Genomic DNA, 18,228 nt, shown 5'->3' with positions numbered 1-18,228 from the left:
AAGCAGTGGTATCAACGCAGAGTACTAATTGCGCCATGTGAAAGTAGAAACTTGTACCTTTACGCTGGAAATTGCAAACCCATGTAGAATTGTAATAATAAAAAAAAGATAATACAAAACAAAAAAAATTAAATTAAATTAAAATTAATAGAAATATTAAAAAGTTAAATTTATGCAAAAATTAAAAATAAATACAAATAAAAAAATTTTTTTTATTAAAAAACTTGGCGCTGCTAAATTAAATAATAATGTAATATTAAAGTTAATTTTTAAATTTAGCAATTGTGCTCCGACCGGGCACGCCAAGTTTTTGTTCGTCATTTTAATCGTTTCAATGCCGGGTCTAAATCGTTTTGACTGTGCAGATGCATCATTCTTAAAAATACAAAGATGATTCTGTGATAAATTTTATACCAGATCAGATAATTTGCAAAATACATTTATATTTGACTGAGTAACTTTTTCTAAATTTTTAAAATAATAAAAAAAATAAAATTTTTTATGAAACATACGCAATTTTTTGATATCATAATTATTTTGTAGAATTTTTTAACTGATATTATTTTGTAGAACAGTTTTTTACAATAATTTAAAAATAATACTGTTTTCTATGTAACACCTTCACTTGGCGCCCTTTTTTTACCTTTTTTTAAAAAGGTAAGTTTTTTTATGGATATATTTAGACGCGAAAGATTCAGTTGCGAGTCATATTATGCATTATTCTTATTAGCTTTCATATTATCGTATCTCATATAACGACTGAGCGGATCGAATTCTTAATGATCTTAATGGATAGCCTTGAGTCTTAATTATATATAATTATATAAGGAAAATATCTTTATTTTTGTTCTACGTGATCCATCATCAGAGGTATTACTAAGCAAATTTCAAAACAAAAAATTAATTAAGAAACATCTTTTTTTTCACCTTGGTCGTCTCCAGAAAATTCTACGTCTCACGTTTCTATCGCATCAGCGGCGCTTTTAACCACGATCATATAAACAGTTCTGGACACTTAGGCTCGGCAAGTGTCCCCCAAATGAAACCAATGTGGCGTCAGAAGAAGTAAAAATTTTCTGCGCATGTGCGATATAATATATATATATATATATATATATATATATATATATATATTCATATTGAAATGTATCGATATGTCATGATTACAGCTGTCATTTCATTATCAAAACTGTGGTTAGAAAAAAGTTCAATAATAAAAATAAGTTTGCAATAAATATTTTATTATGCCATCTTACTGTGCCATCCCTGGTTGTAAAACAAATCACAAAAATCAATTAAAATTATCAATATTTTCAGTTCCTAAAGATAAAAAACGTCGACATGAATGGCAAAATGCCATCGGCGTAACAAAAATCATTATATTTGTGAAAAGCATTTCTCATCTGAAAATATTCTGCGATTCACACACAGAACACAGAGATCAACATGACAATTTACTTGCTAGAATATGTATTTTTTATTATATATTTAACATTTTTCAGGTTATTTGATACGATGGATTAAAAAATATACAAAATGTGATACTTGTATAAAAGCGTTACAAAGCACAAGTAATTGTAATCAAGTTCCTGAAGCAGAATTAGTAAATCTCAAATCTCGAAGAAATCTAATTCACTATAATATGAAATTTTTTAAAATGATTGAAACCTTAGAATCTTGCTTTAATAAACATGCACATTCAGTAGATGCTTATTTAGAAACTATAAGTGAAATGCTTGACACCTATAGATTCTCATTTCCTTGCACAAAGCATGCTGAAGAAATTTTAGCGTTTTCTATCAAATATTATGTAACAATGAGAATGAGACAATTCACGTATCAACTTAATACAAATATCGAAAAACAAAGTATGCATAAAAAAAAGATATCGAAATTTTGTAAAACCTAAAACTGTTGTCATATTATAATCATTTTTTAATTATTAATATAATAATTACTTTTTATGTATTTAATGTAATATATTTTATGTATTATAGTTATCGCATTATATTTTTAATAATGTTAATTCAATTTCTATTATTTAGAGAAATTGAAATTTTATGCTTATATAAATATAAATATATATAATTCTTGCCTTTTCATTTTTCTCATCATTTTACTTTGAATTTTGTCATTTTTCAAACTATTTTACATGATTTTTCTGATATTTAAAATGACTTTAAAAAATGTTATCTTTACATTTTTAGTGTACATAAATATAGTGTATATAAATATTGTTTCTTTTGAAAAATATTTTTTTTCAGTTATTGATGTTACATACTTGTTTGTTAATCGGTTAAACACTTAGAAGTAATAAATTATTTAATTTTATCATTCAAAGCATGCAGCAATTCCGCGGCGCATGCGCGATAAGGTTTACTTCTTCCGACGCCATATTAGTTTTCTGACTTCACTTGGGTCCCACTCTTTCCTATGTTTGCGACAAAGAGTGTCCAGGTCTATTTATATGATCGTACTTTTAACATATATCAATTTTTAATTTGACAATCATATGTTTTGATAGTTTGTGTGTAATCATATGTGTGTAATGTGGATTAACATACTCGCGCGTCAAGAGAAGTATTTTATTTTAAATATTAAATTTATAAAATAAATTAATTTTTTGCCTTTTTTTATTATAAAAGCCATAGGATTAATAAAATTAACTGTTAATTTTCTTTATAATTTAATTTTTTATTTTATAATTTATTTTTATCACATTACATCGTGGCTGCATCAATAGATATCTACAACGCGTTGTGGCATTTTTACATTGCCAAAATGCATTTTGATCAATTATCAAAAGAACCTTAACACGAATTTTGCTTTGTGAATGTGCCAGAACGCGTTATGAGCGTTTTTGATAGCCAGGACACAAATTTCGTGTTGTGGCTGAATCTGAGAAGTCGTAATGCATTGTGATCGATTTTTTCGCTCAATGAGCGTTTTCGGTCTTTGAGTCTTTGAGTCTAACATATGTATATATAATTTCCATATAATATATATAATTTATAATTATATACATAATATTAAAATTTAATATATAATTTCTATATAATATAATTAATATACAGGGTGTTCCAAAGCACCCTTATCAACGCTCGTGAGATAATAGAACGAATCATTTTGAGACGATTTTTCCTCAACAAAAATGTTGAGATACCAATAATTTTCGAGTTATAAGCGATTGAAAATAAAGGGTTTTTCGCAAACTAAGCCTTGTGGAAATAAAATAATAATAAATTCACATTCTTCAGTTAATTTCAGGTAGAGTTTACTTTAATAGAATTTTAATTTAAGGTACAAAGATACATGATGACAAAAATTGAGAATATGCAAAAAATGATGACCTCTCTCGACATTTTCGCTGAGGAAAAATCGTCTCCAAATGATCCGTTCTATTACCTCACGAGCGTTGATAAGGGTGCTTTGGGACACCCTGTATATATATAATTATAATTTTTTATGTAAAAAAATGGGTGGGTTTTGTTTAAGAAAACTGTGTTAACCTCTAAATGACTTTGAAAAACCTGGAAACAATTTTAGATCACGATATTATACCTCCTTTAAACCCTACAACTTTTATATGGAACATTTTTCCCGAAAATATTTTATTTTTAAGTTATCAATAAACTTTAAAATGGGACACCCTGTATACTCAATTACTTGGCTGCCAACCAGCCGAGACAATCCATTACAACACAAATTCACGCATACAATTTCTATATCTAAAATTAAGTTAAAAATATTTTCCTTTTTTTATAAAAGATTTATACTTAATTATATTATCGAACTGTCAAGATAATTTCTGAGAAAGTTTTTAAAATTTTTCATATATCAATTATTATATTTATTTGTCAAAAATAAAATTAAATAACAAAATAAAAACTGTTTAAGTTACAAGATTTATTTTACAAAAAAAGATATAGATATTTTGTCTCATGCAAATTAAAATGTGTGTGTATATGTGTCAAAAATATTTAAAATAGAGAGTTAAGCACTTAGTAAATTGAATTACACAGAATAGAATGATACGTTAATTTAATAAATGTCGAAACGCGAAAATAAGTACCAGTTTCTCAAAAACACGAGTTATGCAGTTCCTTTTTAATGACTTGAGAAGACTAAACTTCACCTATTTATTTATGCGATAATAATGCTGACTTGGTTTCTTAATTAGTCGTACACTCGCGAGAAGAAAAACTTTTGCATCATAGGTGATGCTGCGACACGTTTGCTCACTAGTTGCACTATGTGTGGTAGCCAAGAGAATACTGACAGTATTCTGTCATCCGCGTAACACTACTTAAAGATTAATCTCATCGATATAGCGCGAGTTTGTGGTAGCATCAAGTAAGTGGCAAATCGACTCAAGTAAGTGGCACATATCCTCTCTACTTTCACTTGCGCGAGATAAGATAGACTAAACACAATCAAATATCAAACAAAAGATAATTGAAATGATATAAAAGTTCTTTTTTTCTGTAAAATGCAAATCACAAGAAGAGTAAAATTGATTAGAAAAATATAAAAATTGCTGCTCATTCTGATATTAAACTTTATTGCCATAAAGTCTCTTTAATAAAAGAATTATTATTATATTTTATTATTATTATTTATATTTTTATAATTTTACAATATAATCTTTGGAATAAATGTGTAATATTAATAATTCTCTTCTTTCTCTTTATATATATGTAATAATAATAACTTTAGGTATATATAGAATGCATTAAAAATAACTACAAATAATTATTATAATTTTCTATGATAAATATAATTTTAACACTATCTTCTTATCTCGATGTTCGACAGCTACTCGATTGCATATCATTATTTTCTCACAATTATATATGTAATCTTTTTAAGCATATTATATGATGGGCATTATAAATATCGAGCTTTCTAATTTCAGTTAGATAAGAATTGTATATGTTGGTATGTATATGGAAATATGTAGATTATTAATTTTACATTTCGAAATGTAAATCGATTGAATGCCATTAATATTTTACTTGACAATAATTGATATTCGTGCATTATGTTTAAACACAATGTAAAAGAACACTTATTTTAGATGCCAACCATGATCGCGTTGGCACGATTTTTTCTTAATTTATCTATTTCCTATCTTAATTTTTTTTTAATTGTTATATATCATTGTTCTTTTTTAGTAATTGATCTCTAATACGTGACATTGTATTACTTATACATGATAAACACATTTCGTAACAATACTACAATAATACAAAGTTTGAAATAAAATAGAAAAAATATATTGAGAAATATTGTATACAATTCACATAGCTTACTTTCTAATCAGTCAGAAGAAAGAATATGAGATTATTTACAAAAAATATTTATTAAAATGTACAAAAACAATATTTTTTATACGAAAGAAGTTAGGTATTGTAAAGTTTAAAAAATATTTTTTTTATAAATTTAGAATTAATCTATTATTCGCACTTCAGTTTCGCCGTATTATTTATATATGTAACATAATGTGTATATAATTCATTAAAACAATTATCAATTATTTACAATAAAGTATATTTTACTGATAACTTTCACTTACATATATGTTAGAAAAATGAGAATACTGATTTTTTAATGCTTATTTTATTTTACATTTGTACATTGTAAATTTCGAGAACTTAATTTAATTGAATTATAAGCTTTAGGTTAGTGTATTCTCCTCTTTAAGTTGACTCCGAATCAACTGCAGTATATATAAGGAAGTTATTTTTCATACGCGATTATCACACGCGTCACGTATCATTACACACATAGTATTCTTTATATAAGAAAAATAAAGCAAACTCATTCTCACACTGCAACTCATTCCTTATATAACTGATGTTTATTGAACGTAAAATATACAGGGTGTTCCAAAAAGATCGGGATTACGGAATATATTAAAAAATATAAGTTTTATAAAAAAATATTTCAGATAAACATTAAAGGGTTTATAAATATCTATTTATTGATCTTATCATTTTGATCCTGGGTGACGTTGCCAACGTCAGAACAAGATAATCTTCAATTTCTTAAATGGAACTTTATATTTGTTTTATATAAATCAATTTATCGCAATATTCTGTATAAACAGTTATAAGGATACTTAAAAAGTGAATAATTTACAAGACATCTTATATTTTAATTTAACATAATCTTACATAAATTATGAAATATCACGTAAAATATTCATTTTTCATCGATCTTACCTTAATACTTCTATGCACAAAATAATGAGAGAAGTCATTTGGTATAAAGAAAACACACATAGTTGTTTTTAAGAAAAAGAGTGTCATTTGTTAGAAGTTTTAAAACTTATATTTTTCGAGATATTCCGGAGTCCCAATATTTTTAGGATATCCTATATAGGATATGCTAATATTGTGTGTGTGTGTGTGTGTGTGTGTGTGTGTGTGTGTGTGTGTGTGTGTGTGTGTGTGTGTGTGTGTGTGTGTGAGTGAGTATATATACATATATACGAAGAAGTGAAGCAAGCGGTGCATGAGTGCCTACGCTCTCAGATAAAAGATTTTTTTTCTAGAAGTATCTATGTACTTTGAAAGCACTGAAACACTTGTATTACACGTCACGGAAACCTAGAAAAGTAATGTAAGTGTGTATCTTTTGTATTCAATAAATTACGGGATAAAAAATATTTAAGATTTTCAGTTGACTCACCTAATATATCTAATATTTATTAACTAAATTGTCAGACAATTTTATATATCCATTATATTTATCAAACACATGTGTTACTTTATCTACTTACAACAACGCGTTCATAATATTTAAATATAATTAAAAATATAATTTAGATTATATTTATTTCTTTAAGATAGTTGCTCATTTTTATATCAATTACAATAAAATATTAATTTTTGAAATGATATAAAAAATAATTGCTTACACAAACGCATATAAACACATATAACACACACATATACATATATATAATATGAGTCAAATAAATCGTTACGCACTGATATCTCATTAGATAAAAATACTTGATTTATACGATAATTTCCTTGTTATAAAAGTTTTATAAAACGTGTCACAATTAAATACGAAATCTTGTGAAATTTGAAGAAAGCAGTAGAAAATAATTATAAAATTTTAAATATAATTATTTTATTAAAAAAGTAATACATATAATCAAATTCTATGCTAAAAGTCAAACAATTTTTACTTTAAACATTTTTTTTCTAAAAGTTAATAGCTCTTTAAAAAAACGATTAGATAGAGATTTATTGTTCAGCATTAATTTCTATTGTTCAATTAATTTATAAATATTAAACTTTAAGTTGTCTTTTTGTCAAAGTTATTTTATTAATTTTTGAAATAAATATCCATTAACTCTTTAATATTTTTTTACATTTTATTACAAAATCGTCATATTTGATAACATAGATTGATATGATTGATGCATATATACATGTAAAATTTCAAAATTGTTCTCTCCACTTTCCGCTTTGCTCAGCGAGGTTTTTAAAGTTTAATTGTAGTACGTTTGAAAAGCATCTTATAACACAAAAAAATCGCCGTCTTAATCATGTATTTTTATTTAATAATTCCTAAAATATTTTTTTGTAACTTTTTTGCACAATTATCGAGAAAAAACATTTTTTTTAATTATAATTATATAATTATACTAATAATTATAAAAAATATAAATATATGCTGTTATTTTATTTGACGGCTAATTTCTTAGCCATCACTTTCAATTCTTTCCTTGCGATTTTTCCTGAGCCTGTATAAGGAAATGCATCCAAAAATATGACTCCAGCACGAAGTTTATATTGATCCATCATATTATTTGCCACCAAGTCTATTAATTCTTTCTCTATCACCTACACACGCAATTTGATTACATTGCGGACATAATATACTTTATATTTTTAAAATATTTTATATATTGTGTAAAATATATTATATATTGTATTAAAGGTAAATATTGACAAAAGGGGACTCAACCCACATAATCTTGACATATGTTGTCAAAGTTATCTGAGTAACTCTTAAATAGTTTTACTATTGCTCGTTATTTAACAAAGATTTCTAAAAATCAAGGTTTGTACATACGTAATAGTCCGATAGGGAAAAATTTGATATTGAACTTGTTAAATTTAAAATAAACTTGTTAAAAATTAATCAAAATGTATATTATAAAAATAAATAAATAAAAATATTTAAAAAAATTTCTCGGATAATTTCCAACATTTCTCAATTCACAATTGCTAAAATATTATTTCATAATTTTTATCACATTTTTGCAATAAGATTGTACCTTGGATCCAGGCATTTTAGTGACATAAGCAATAGGGTGTTCATCATCTATTTCATGAGGCACTGCTAGTACTGCAACTTCCAACACTGCTGGATGTAATATCAAAACACCTTCGATTTCTGCAGGTGAGATTTGATGTCCTCTATACTTTATGAGCTCTTTTATTCTATCGATAATGAAGAGTTCCCCGTCTTCGTCGAAATAACCGATGTCACCCGAATGCAGCCATACTAGAAAGATTAAAACTTATTTTTAACATAATTTTGCTTGATTTAATAAAGAAATCTATTTTTCATAACTAGTTTAAAGCCAAATTTTATAAAGTGACAAAATATGGCTCAAATTAAAGTTTTCGATAAACAACTAAAAATTATTCTATGTTATATTTTAATCTAGAAATATTATAAAGATCTTTAATATTAATATACTTAACTATAAACTTTAATGTTTCACTGTCTAATGGCTAACTTTCTAAATGACATAATTGTAGCCATAGTAAGCAATGATAACAGCAAAAATAAGAACTTTTAATTAAAAAAATTAGAATTAATTCTCCGCATAGTATACCAATTTTTTTGCTTATAGTGTCTTTTAGACATTTTTTTAGACATGTCTACAATATATATATTTTACATATTCATATGTTTGTTATAAACTCTAAATTGAGCTATATTTGATTGATATAAAAATTACAGCTTCTTTAGTTTATTTTTTTATGTAAAAATAATCTTTTTTAATTTATTTAGTTTATCGATATAATATAAATTAATAGTAGATAACAAATATTTATTTTCGTTTCTGGGACTGCGAACTGTACGGTCGTATATCCGACGCGTGTCCGCGATCTCGTTGAATACCTTTTGTACCGTTGCCAAAGATAATTATAAAGTTTGATTACTCTACGGCTGTGTTGTTTGTCGCGTACCCTGCCCGAAAGCGTATACCACCCCCTTCCGCCTTCCTGACACCTAGACTCGTTGAGTTCCCGCGAGGTAACCTCACAAAATATCTCTGAGCCTTACAGCTTCAGCTCAATAACCAAGAGATACAGTTCCGAAAAATTAAAATTAATTTTCGCGCTTAGCTCTATTGGCCGACTTTAAAAATCATATTTATTTATTAAATATTGAAAGCCGATAAAAATATTTCTTAATTTATATATTCGCGCCTGGGCCTAATCATGGCGCTATTTACTAACATCTATTATAAGGCAAATGAAAAATATAGGATCGAAAAGGTCTGAATAGCTTAGTGGTAAAAGCAGTCGCCCGGCAAGCGAAAGACGCGGGTTCAATTCCCGCTTCTGCGACTTTTCGGACCAATATTTTTCTCGCCTATTTTCCCGTTGTAAGTTCGAGGATTATTAATTGATGGAACTTAGTAATCTCAAACCAAGAGATACAGTTCCGAAAAATTAAAATTAATTTTCGCGCTTGGCTCTATTGGCCGACTTTAAAAATCATATTTATTTATTAAATATTGAGAGCCAATAAAAATATTTCTTAATTTATATATTCGCGCCTGGGCCTAATCATGGCGCTATTTACTAACATCTATTATAAGGCAAATGAAAAATATAGGATCGAAAGGGTCTGAATAGCTTAGTGGTAAGAGCAGTCGCCCGGCAAGCGAAAGACGCGGGTTCAATTCCCGCTTCAGCGACTTTTCGGACCAATATTTTTCTCGCCTATTTTCCCGTTGTAAGTTCGAGGATTATTAATTGATGGAACTTAGTAATCTCAAACCAAGAGATACAGTTCCGAAAAATTAAAATTAATTTTCGCGCTTGGCTCTATTGGCCAACTTTAAAAATCATATTTATTTATTAAATATTTATTTATTTATATTTAATTATATCATAGTTAATATTTTAAAAATGAGAAAAGTTTCTTTACCTTGTTCATCAATAGTGCTTTTTGTCGCTTCAGGATTTCTGTAGTAGCCATTCATTATGGTCGATGTCTTTATCCACAATTCTCCCGGATTATTCGGACCGAGGACATTTCCGTTTTCTTGATCTACGACTTTCATTTGCACATTTTCGGTTACTGTCCCGCAAGATCCATCTTTGTGATGCGGAAGCTGCAACGTCGCGATTCCACCGAGTTCTGTCATTCCTAAAAAACGAAATAAATAATAGAATTTCCATAAATCTTTTTTATTTACTTATTATATATTTATCTTGTTTGTTACATATTGATATTGCATTTATAATATTTTATTACACTAACAATAAGATATACCTACCGTAACCTTGTAACATTTGAACATGCGGTAAGATACGTTTCATTTCCTTCTGTGCTTTTGGCTTGATTATCGCGCCGCCACAGATTATGATTTTCAAAGATGACAATGTATACTTCTTTATGTAACCCGCTCTGAGAAATCGGTTTATCATACTCGTGCTTAAGAAAATCACTGTTACCTAGTAAGATAAAAAAAAGAAAAGATTCATGTTTCTGCATAAACAGTGCATATGCCAGTCACGTACAAACGTACATACATATTATGTAATTTACCTAATGAATACACATTATAATAGTGCGCAAGAAAATATGATGTCTGATATTTTTAAAACTTATGCATGTATAACTCAAAGCTATTTAAGATATCATCGTAAAGTTTTAGTATTTATTATGATACTAGGCATTTTTATTGACGAACGCAAGTCTTTGAATAAATGATAAATGACTTTTAATAGCAAATTAATGGTATGTTTTCTAAGAATGATAAGTTTATACAAAGTTAAATTTTGTTTTAAAAAATACTCAATTTTATTCATCTAATTTATATATATAGGTATATATATATATATATATATATATATATATATAAATAATTTATATATACAAGAATAATTTTTATATAAGAATAAGAAAAGCTTTAGTATATTATTGATGTATTGTAAAATTAATCATTATTTATAAAAAAAATCTCTAGCAAAAAATCCAGATATTTTAATATTTTTAATTATTATTTTTAAATCTAAAGAACAGAGATTTAAAATTAATCGTTTATACAATTTTAATAGAAAAATTCTTTTAGATAAAATACATGAGCTCTCTAAAGATAAGATAAATGAGCTTTAATAGCAAACTAATGACATTTTTCTAACAAGATAAGTTCTCTATTTACATTACTATTTATATTACTATTTATATCACTATTTATATCACTATTTATAAAAATATCTCTAGTAAAAAATTCAATTATTTTAATATATTATTAAAAATTATTATTGTTTAATTAATAAATAAATAAATATGATTTTTTAAAAACGACCAATAGAGCCAAGCACGAAAATTAATTCTAATTTTTATGAATTGATGGAACTTAGTAATCTCAAACCAAGAGATACAGTTCTAAAAATTAGAATTAATTTTCGTGCTTGGCTCTATTGGTCGTTTTTAAAAAATCATATTTATTTATTTATTAAATACTGAGAGCCGATAAAAATATTTCTTAAAAATTTGTTTAATTAATGTTAAATTATTAAATTATGGTATTAAATTATTATTATTGTTTTCATTTTTAAATCAGAAGAACACAGAAATTTAAAATAATTTGCTTCTACGATTTTAACAAAAAAGACTTTTTTTGCCCGAGCAATGTTATGAACATCCTTTGTTTCTTAGCTTACTCTTACATTGTACTTCTCGATCAATATACACGTCATCTCTTCATCGAATTCCGGATAGAGGATCACTTTGGCGCCCTGCACGATTGATTTTATGTTCATCAGTATTCCGCTGATCCAATAGAGTGATGAGAACCAAATTGACACCGCATTGGTCAAATTTATACTTATATCCTCACCGATGCGTAATAGACAGTAATTGGACATTTCGACGCCCTTCGGCATCCCCGTAGTACCTGATGAGTGCATAATGCACACTGTTTTTTTTATATCGTCGAGTTCGACAAACCGGAAATTCGCCACTTCCGCATCGCTATACATGCTCAAAATGTCGGAAAACGAGATGGCATCAGGATGATCACCGAAAACCACAACAGTGGGGTTGCAGTTGCTCTCTTTCATCGCGTTTGAGATAACGTTCACGGCTTTCTCGCTGCAGAAAATTATTTTCGGAGTAGTCAGCTTCATGACATGCAGCGCGGTTTCTAATGACAAATAGCACATTAATTAATTAAAGCTACATAAAACTAATCACTAAATATACTTAAATGTCATTAATAATAGAAAAATATCGTTACATGAATAATAAAAAATAAAATCTAATGAATTTAATATAAATATAATTGTATTAAATGTGTGTGTGCTGTCATTGAAATTATATTGAAATTACATTAAAATTGCATTAAAATTATCTGAATATTAATCAAATGCAATGCATGACAAATAGTACATTAATTAATTAAAGCTACATCAACAAATCACTGAATGACAAATGCTACGCTAGATATCATTACATAAATAATTAAAAAATTTATTAGATAAGTAATAAAAAATGTCATTATACATAAGAAATGAGATCTAAAAAATTCAAGATAGATATAATTGCATTAAGTGTGTGTGTGTGTGTGTTCTGTCATTTAAATTATATTGAAATTATCTGAACATTAATTTCTAATGCAATGTAATAATTAATAATGTATTACATCGATTATTTATCGTTAAAAAAACTTACGCAAATCCATGCTCTCGTTCCATGGATTAATAATCGCATTGATGTAAATTACCGCCAAGCAAGGCACAATAGAATTTAGATGATTACTGGTACATAAACTGACAACATCATCGGACTTAATTCCTTGTTTTTGCAACCACAACGCGCATCTCACGACTTTGCCTTGTAACTCCGCATAAGTTACCACATTTTCTGTGAGTGCATCCAACTACGATATTGTTGCTATTATACTTTGAATGTTCATTAAGTTTTTATTGCAAATTTGTTTTAACTATATATATTATAATGATATACATTAATAATAAAATGGTAAACATTAATTATATTAAATTAAATTTAAATGAGGCACCTGAAATATCCTGTGTAGTTTCTTATAAGTGTTTATATTTATTGTAATATCTACATGCGAATTATATTGAATAATATTAATGATTTAATATTATTTAATATTATTTAAAATAAAATAATAAAATATATGTATATTGTTTTTTTTAAATGTAATTATAACATTTTATTCCTCGACAAATTAGGAATAAAAGATTGGCAATTTTATTATATATTTATTCAAGACAAGACAAAAAAAGTTGTATAATTAAACAATTATGTTGCAATTATTGTAAGATCTTTGTTTTTCTTCGATATGGATATCTTTATTTATGTAATTTTTGACAAGTTTTTTGTTCTTTATATAATACAATTATTACAATAAAAACATATAAGTACTAGAAAAACCTGTTTTCCTCTGCAAATACATATATTATATCATAATATGCAAAACGGAAAACGCTTATATACATATATTGTTACTTCTATTATAACACAACACTATAATATTTTAACCATTTTCTTAATAATGTGGTTTATTGTTTAACTCTGTATTAAAATATTGGTATAATTTTTTTCCATTTTATTTGTTCAATTGTTTAAAAGAACATGTTTTACCAAAAGAGCTATATAGTGTTTATAAACGCGCAATAATTAAAGCTATTATTAATAAAATCTGTTATCTCCATCATCAATATCAATATACATATACAAGTACTAACATTAAAAAATTTTTTTTGTTTCAAGATTTTTTTATTTACTTAAATGAAACTGTAAATGCTAAAAGTTTTTTTTACTAAAACATTTTATATCATATCACACGTAAAGATTGACTTACATGTGCAATTTTATCTCCATTGCTTTTAATCTTAGTCCATATCATCTCTCCAAGACTTTTATAGTTAGCAGTATAAGACGTTACTTTTCCTTTGTAAACATTATTTTCCACAGTAAAGTTCTAAAAATATAATAGAAAAATGTGTTACTTTAAATAATTATAATATTTTTGCAAATCTTTCTAGCAAACTTGCGCTTTCTGTATTTAATCTGCATCTATTGCTACATTGATGGTTTAGATATTATATAAAAATATTATAAGATTATAATAATATATAGTTATATTGTATATGTATATGTATATATGCATATATTTATAAATATTATATTCACAGAGTTGTATAAAAAGTTCCAGGACGGAAAAATATCTCGTAAAATGTAAGCTTTATAAAATAATGTTGCAGATAAAAGTTTGTAGAATTTAAAAATGTTTTTTGTCTGGCCTTATTAGTTTAATCTTTGGATGACGTCAAGGTCGTCTTGAATTTTAAACAAAGCCTCCTATTTTTTATCACATATTCTTATATCCCTTTTGAGACCTTTTCAAAACACTATAATATCTTTTTCATTTTGAATCAACCGTTTCGAAATTATTGAGCTTTTTATGATAAGATGTCGACAACTTTAGCTTTACCCAAAATGAAATAAATAGAGATACCACATCGTATTATCCATATGCGGAGAAGAGATGATAGATGAGCTAAAGTGAGAATAGGATATATGATGGAGATGAAGAGGGAGTAAGATGAAGAAGTTTAATGATAAGATTGACGCTAAGTTGACAGTCAGTTTGTGTGTATGTCAGCACTAATGTGCTAATGTTATCTGATGTGTATCCCAAGAAAGGTATAACCATCTCTGTCTCACTTGTCTATATAATATTCTACTTCAGTCCGATTCTCACTTTATCCATGTCCCACACGAATCCATCTTGGCCCTTCTAAGGATTACATGTTGTGCAAATTCTGATCAAGCATCCTCGCGATGTACATCAGATAATGTTAATGTTGGCGGCCAACTAATTTGAAATCATTCTCGTAATTCTGAATAATTGGCCCGTACTCAGCAAATATCTATCTCCACTTATTTCATTTTGGGTAAAATTATAATCGCCGACATCTTATCTTAAAAAGTTCAATAAAACAATTGATCCAAAACAAATAAAATTATAATGTTTTGAAATTCCCAAAAGTAGCTATAAGAATGTGATAAATAATTTAATGTTTTATTTAAAAAAATTTAAGATTAAAAACCTTGTGCTGATCTTGGCGATGTCAGTCAAGGTCAAACTGATAAAGCAAATAGACTTTCTTAAACCCTACAACTTTCTCTAAAATATTTATTTTATAAAACTTACATTTTTCTACATATTTTGCCATACCAAAACTTTTTGTACACCCTGTGTGTGTATATGTATGTGTGTGTGTGTGTGTGTGTGTGTGTGTGTGTGTGTGTGTGTGTGTGTATGAACTGCTTTTATATTTACCTTTGAATTATCCGCAATCATTTTGCTATAAATATCTGAGTAATCAAATCCTATATATAAAATTCTGAATCAAGAAATAATAGTGTCACAATGATATCACTGTATCACAAACAATTACATTCAATAAACTGTTTCATGGCCGAGTCAGTTGATTAAATTAAATATGTATGTATGTCAATGCATATAAGATAAAAGAATTTTCCTGTAATAAATAGATTTCTTTTCTGAAATCATTGAAATTGTGATTGTTTCTCTGAAATAAAATGAATATTAGCTGAATGTTAAAGCAAAATTGATATATGTGGCAAATGATAACACATACGTCATAATTAATTAAGCAATTTTTAATATTAAGATAATAGGATTTTTCAGCAATAAAAAGATTCTTTTCTAAAGTGAATATCTGTTAAATCAAAATTATAATATATATAGCACATAATTCATTAAGAATAATTTTTAATATTCCTAAATTAGAGAAAGAACAATGTGCTGATATTGTATAATTCATGTTGTAATAACAATTTTGTCGGCAATTATATAATTAATTAATTGTTAATCTTAAAATATCTTTTTATTGGATAACGTAATTTTAAAATGTTGTTTTGATTCCAACCAACAATAATCAAATCCAAAAATTGAAAAATAATATAAGACAATGTTTTATTAATATTTAATGTTAAATAATATTTTTAAATAATTTTTAGCGCATGTGTAATATTTTATATACATACTATACATTTATACGCGCACATGTTGAACAATTTTATAAAGAGATATGCTCGATTTTTGACATATAGTATGTACATACATATATGTAGATTGCAAAGAATTGATATTTTATATGCAAATATTATGAGTTTAAAGTCTTTATTCTGAGTTCATATTTATCAACACATTTAGAGGCGCAGATAAATATATTAGTAATACGACTAAAGTCAGATTCTTCGTCCTAATTAATCATTCAAAGTGAAAATAGCATTAAAAGAAATATACTCTTTATTCTACTTTATACACTACTATACTTTTAGAAGAATAAATTTCAGAATTGAACCAAACATTATTAATATTGTTATGTATAAAATTGTTATTATTTACAGGAATTTGATTTGTAATATTTTTGTTAATAAAATATTAATTGTATAACAGTGATAGAATTAATCAAACTTACGAAGCATCGAATGATAGCGCACCGCTATCACGTATAAATAATGTACTTATAAATATGGCTTTGATCATATTTATTGAGAATGGCATAAATGTGCTATAAATGTGGTTCTGAATAGGATTTTTACTATAAAGTTGCACATTTAAGCTAAAAGTGATGATTTAATGTGCTGCTAAATGTGCACTTAAAATACCATTATATTAATTATGTCATCTAAGGCATTTAAATGCACATTTAGAGATCAATATGAGCTCAGAATACGGGCCATTAGCCTTTATTTGTTAAAAATAATTTAAAATTTTTAAATCTAAAAAAATATTTTACATTTGATAATTAATTCTTATTTCTTATTTCCAATAAAGCTACGCTAATTTTATAGCAACAAATACTTTTATTGGATTGTTCTGCTTTAGCTAGTACACTGAAAAAAAATTTGTTAACTTGACTAAACCTTTCAACTAAATATTATTTTATTGAACATATAGAAATATTTAAATCAAATATAACGTATTAAATCTAACAAAAGGTATATTTGACTTAAATACTAATATATGTTCAATTAACAAAATAGTAATTTAGTTGAAAGGTTTAGTCAAGTTAACACATTTTAGTGAACAAATTATAAATCTGTCTTTTAGAAATATTTTTATATTTTTATAAATTTTAATTATTCTATTTAATTATTTAATTATAAAAATCATATAAAATTGCGATTTAATCATTGCACTTTAATAAACTTGGTTTACTTTAATATCAAACAATTGATTAGCAGATTCGGAAAGATAAAAAAGCTTTTACACTACCTCACAAGATCTCGCACCCTTTCCAATAAACGTAAAACATATACGATATAAACGATATATACGATATAAAACATATACGACATAAACGAACAACAATCTACATCTGATCGTGGACAAATGTGAACTGTTATAACTTCTACTTGAATCGAATGTATGTACAGTATGTACAGTTTGCAGGTTACACGCGATTTCCCTCTCTCTGATCCATTTCGCTTTCGATTGGTATGAAAAGCATAGTTCATAAATTCTATTGTTCTATTGTTTGTAATGTATGTAATGTAATCGTCGCAGTAACTATCATCAAACATTTTTGTCTAATATTATCATCAAGCTAGCTTGAGGTAATTTTGTGAAATTGCTAAAGTTGAAAGCACATGTTACATATACAAGTATATATTTATTTTTCTACTTTTATACAAAAGCAAACATATTTGAATTTCATCAAATTATTCAAAAGTTTTATAAGAATCATCACATCTTTAACAACATCAATGAAAGTTTGAAAAAATTATTTTCAATATTTACTCTCTTTGCACTCTTTATATAAAAAAATATCTATTGCGTTATATAATATTATAAAATAAAATTATTTTAACTTTTTATTCTAAATTTATAGAAAAGGATCGGTTAATACAAATCACTTTTTGCAACAAAACAATTAATTT

General features: G+C 26.3%; 2 protein-coding genes across 9 annotated transcripts in view; both read right to left on the bottom strand.

Moving 5' to 3' along the window:
• The window catches only part of LOC145933154 (uncharacterized), a 43,610-nt gene extending 39,214 nt beyond the window's left edge, over positions 1-4,396 (bottom strand). The window contains exon 1 of one of the 3 annotated variants that reach the window (XM_083032688.1): positions 4,073-4,396. The gene's annotated coding sequence lies outside the window, so the exon portion shown is untranslated. The remainder of the gene's footprint in view (positions 1-4,072) is intronic. The other 2 variants (XM_083032687.1, XM_083032686.1) reach the window with 2 other exon arrangements.
• Positions 4,397-7,239: 2,843 nt separating this feature from the next.
• Positions 7,240-17,687, bottom strand: LOC145933153 (uncharacterized). 6 transcript variants are annotated; one of them, XM_083032681.1, is made up of 9 exons: positions 17,564-17,687; positions 15,596-15,848; positions 14,111-14,230; positions 12,949-13,156; positions 11,946-12,421; positions 10,547-10,724; positions 10,195-10,416; positions 8,300-8,529; positions 7,240-7,862 (listed from the first exon to the last, which is right to left on the bottom strand). In XM_083032681.1, the coding sequence occupies exons 2-9, from the start codon at positions 15,614-15,616 to the stop codon at positions 7,701-7,703; spliced, it is 1,617 nt and encodes a 538-aa protein (XP_082888807.1). In that variant the 5' UTR covers positions 15,617-15,848; positions 17,564-17,687; the 3' UTR covers positions 7,240-7,700. The 6 variants fall into 6 exon arrangements, with proteins under 6 accessions (XP_082888807.1, XP_082888811.1, XP_082888806.1 ...); XM_083032685.1 differs by having other exon boundaries at positions 15,596-15,630; positions 17,564-17,682; XM_083032680.1 differs by having other exon boundaries at positions 15,596-15,659; positions 17,564-17,676.
• Positions 17,688-18,228: the final 541 nt, after the last annotated feature.

This window comes from Prenolepis imparis, unplaced genomic scaffold (genome assembly GCF_030444845.1).
Source record: "Prenolepis imparis isolate NDT839.2.m4 unplaced genomic scaffold, iyPreImpa1.0 SCAF_2, whole genome shotgun sequence".
Lineage (NCBI taxonomy): Eukaryota > Metazoa > Arthropoda > Insecta > Hymenoptera > Formicidae > Prenolepis > Prenolepis imparis.
The sequence above is the reverse complement of the archived record's forward strand: the minus strand, read 5'-3'. Positions and strand labels throughout refer to the sequence as shown.

What these genes read in the sequence shown, in the direction of transcription:
- LOC145933153 (XM_083032680.1), bottom strand. Translation starts at nt 17,646, where the DNA reads ATGTCGTATATGTTTTATATCGTATATATCGTTTATATCGTATATGTT. An exon ending in TATTGATCGAGAAGTACAAT is followed by an intron (nt 10,725 to 11,945) that starts GTAAGAGTAAGC and finishes TTATCTTACTAG; the next exon opens with GTAACAGTGATTTTCTTAAG. An exon ending in CTAAAATGCCTGGATCCAAG is followed by an intron (nt 7,863 to 8,299) that starts GTACAATCTTAT and finishes TTGCGTGTGTAG; the next exon opens with GTGATAGAGAAAGAATTAAT.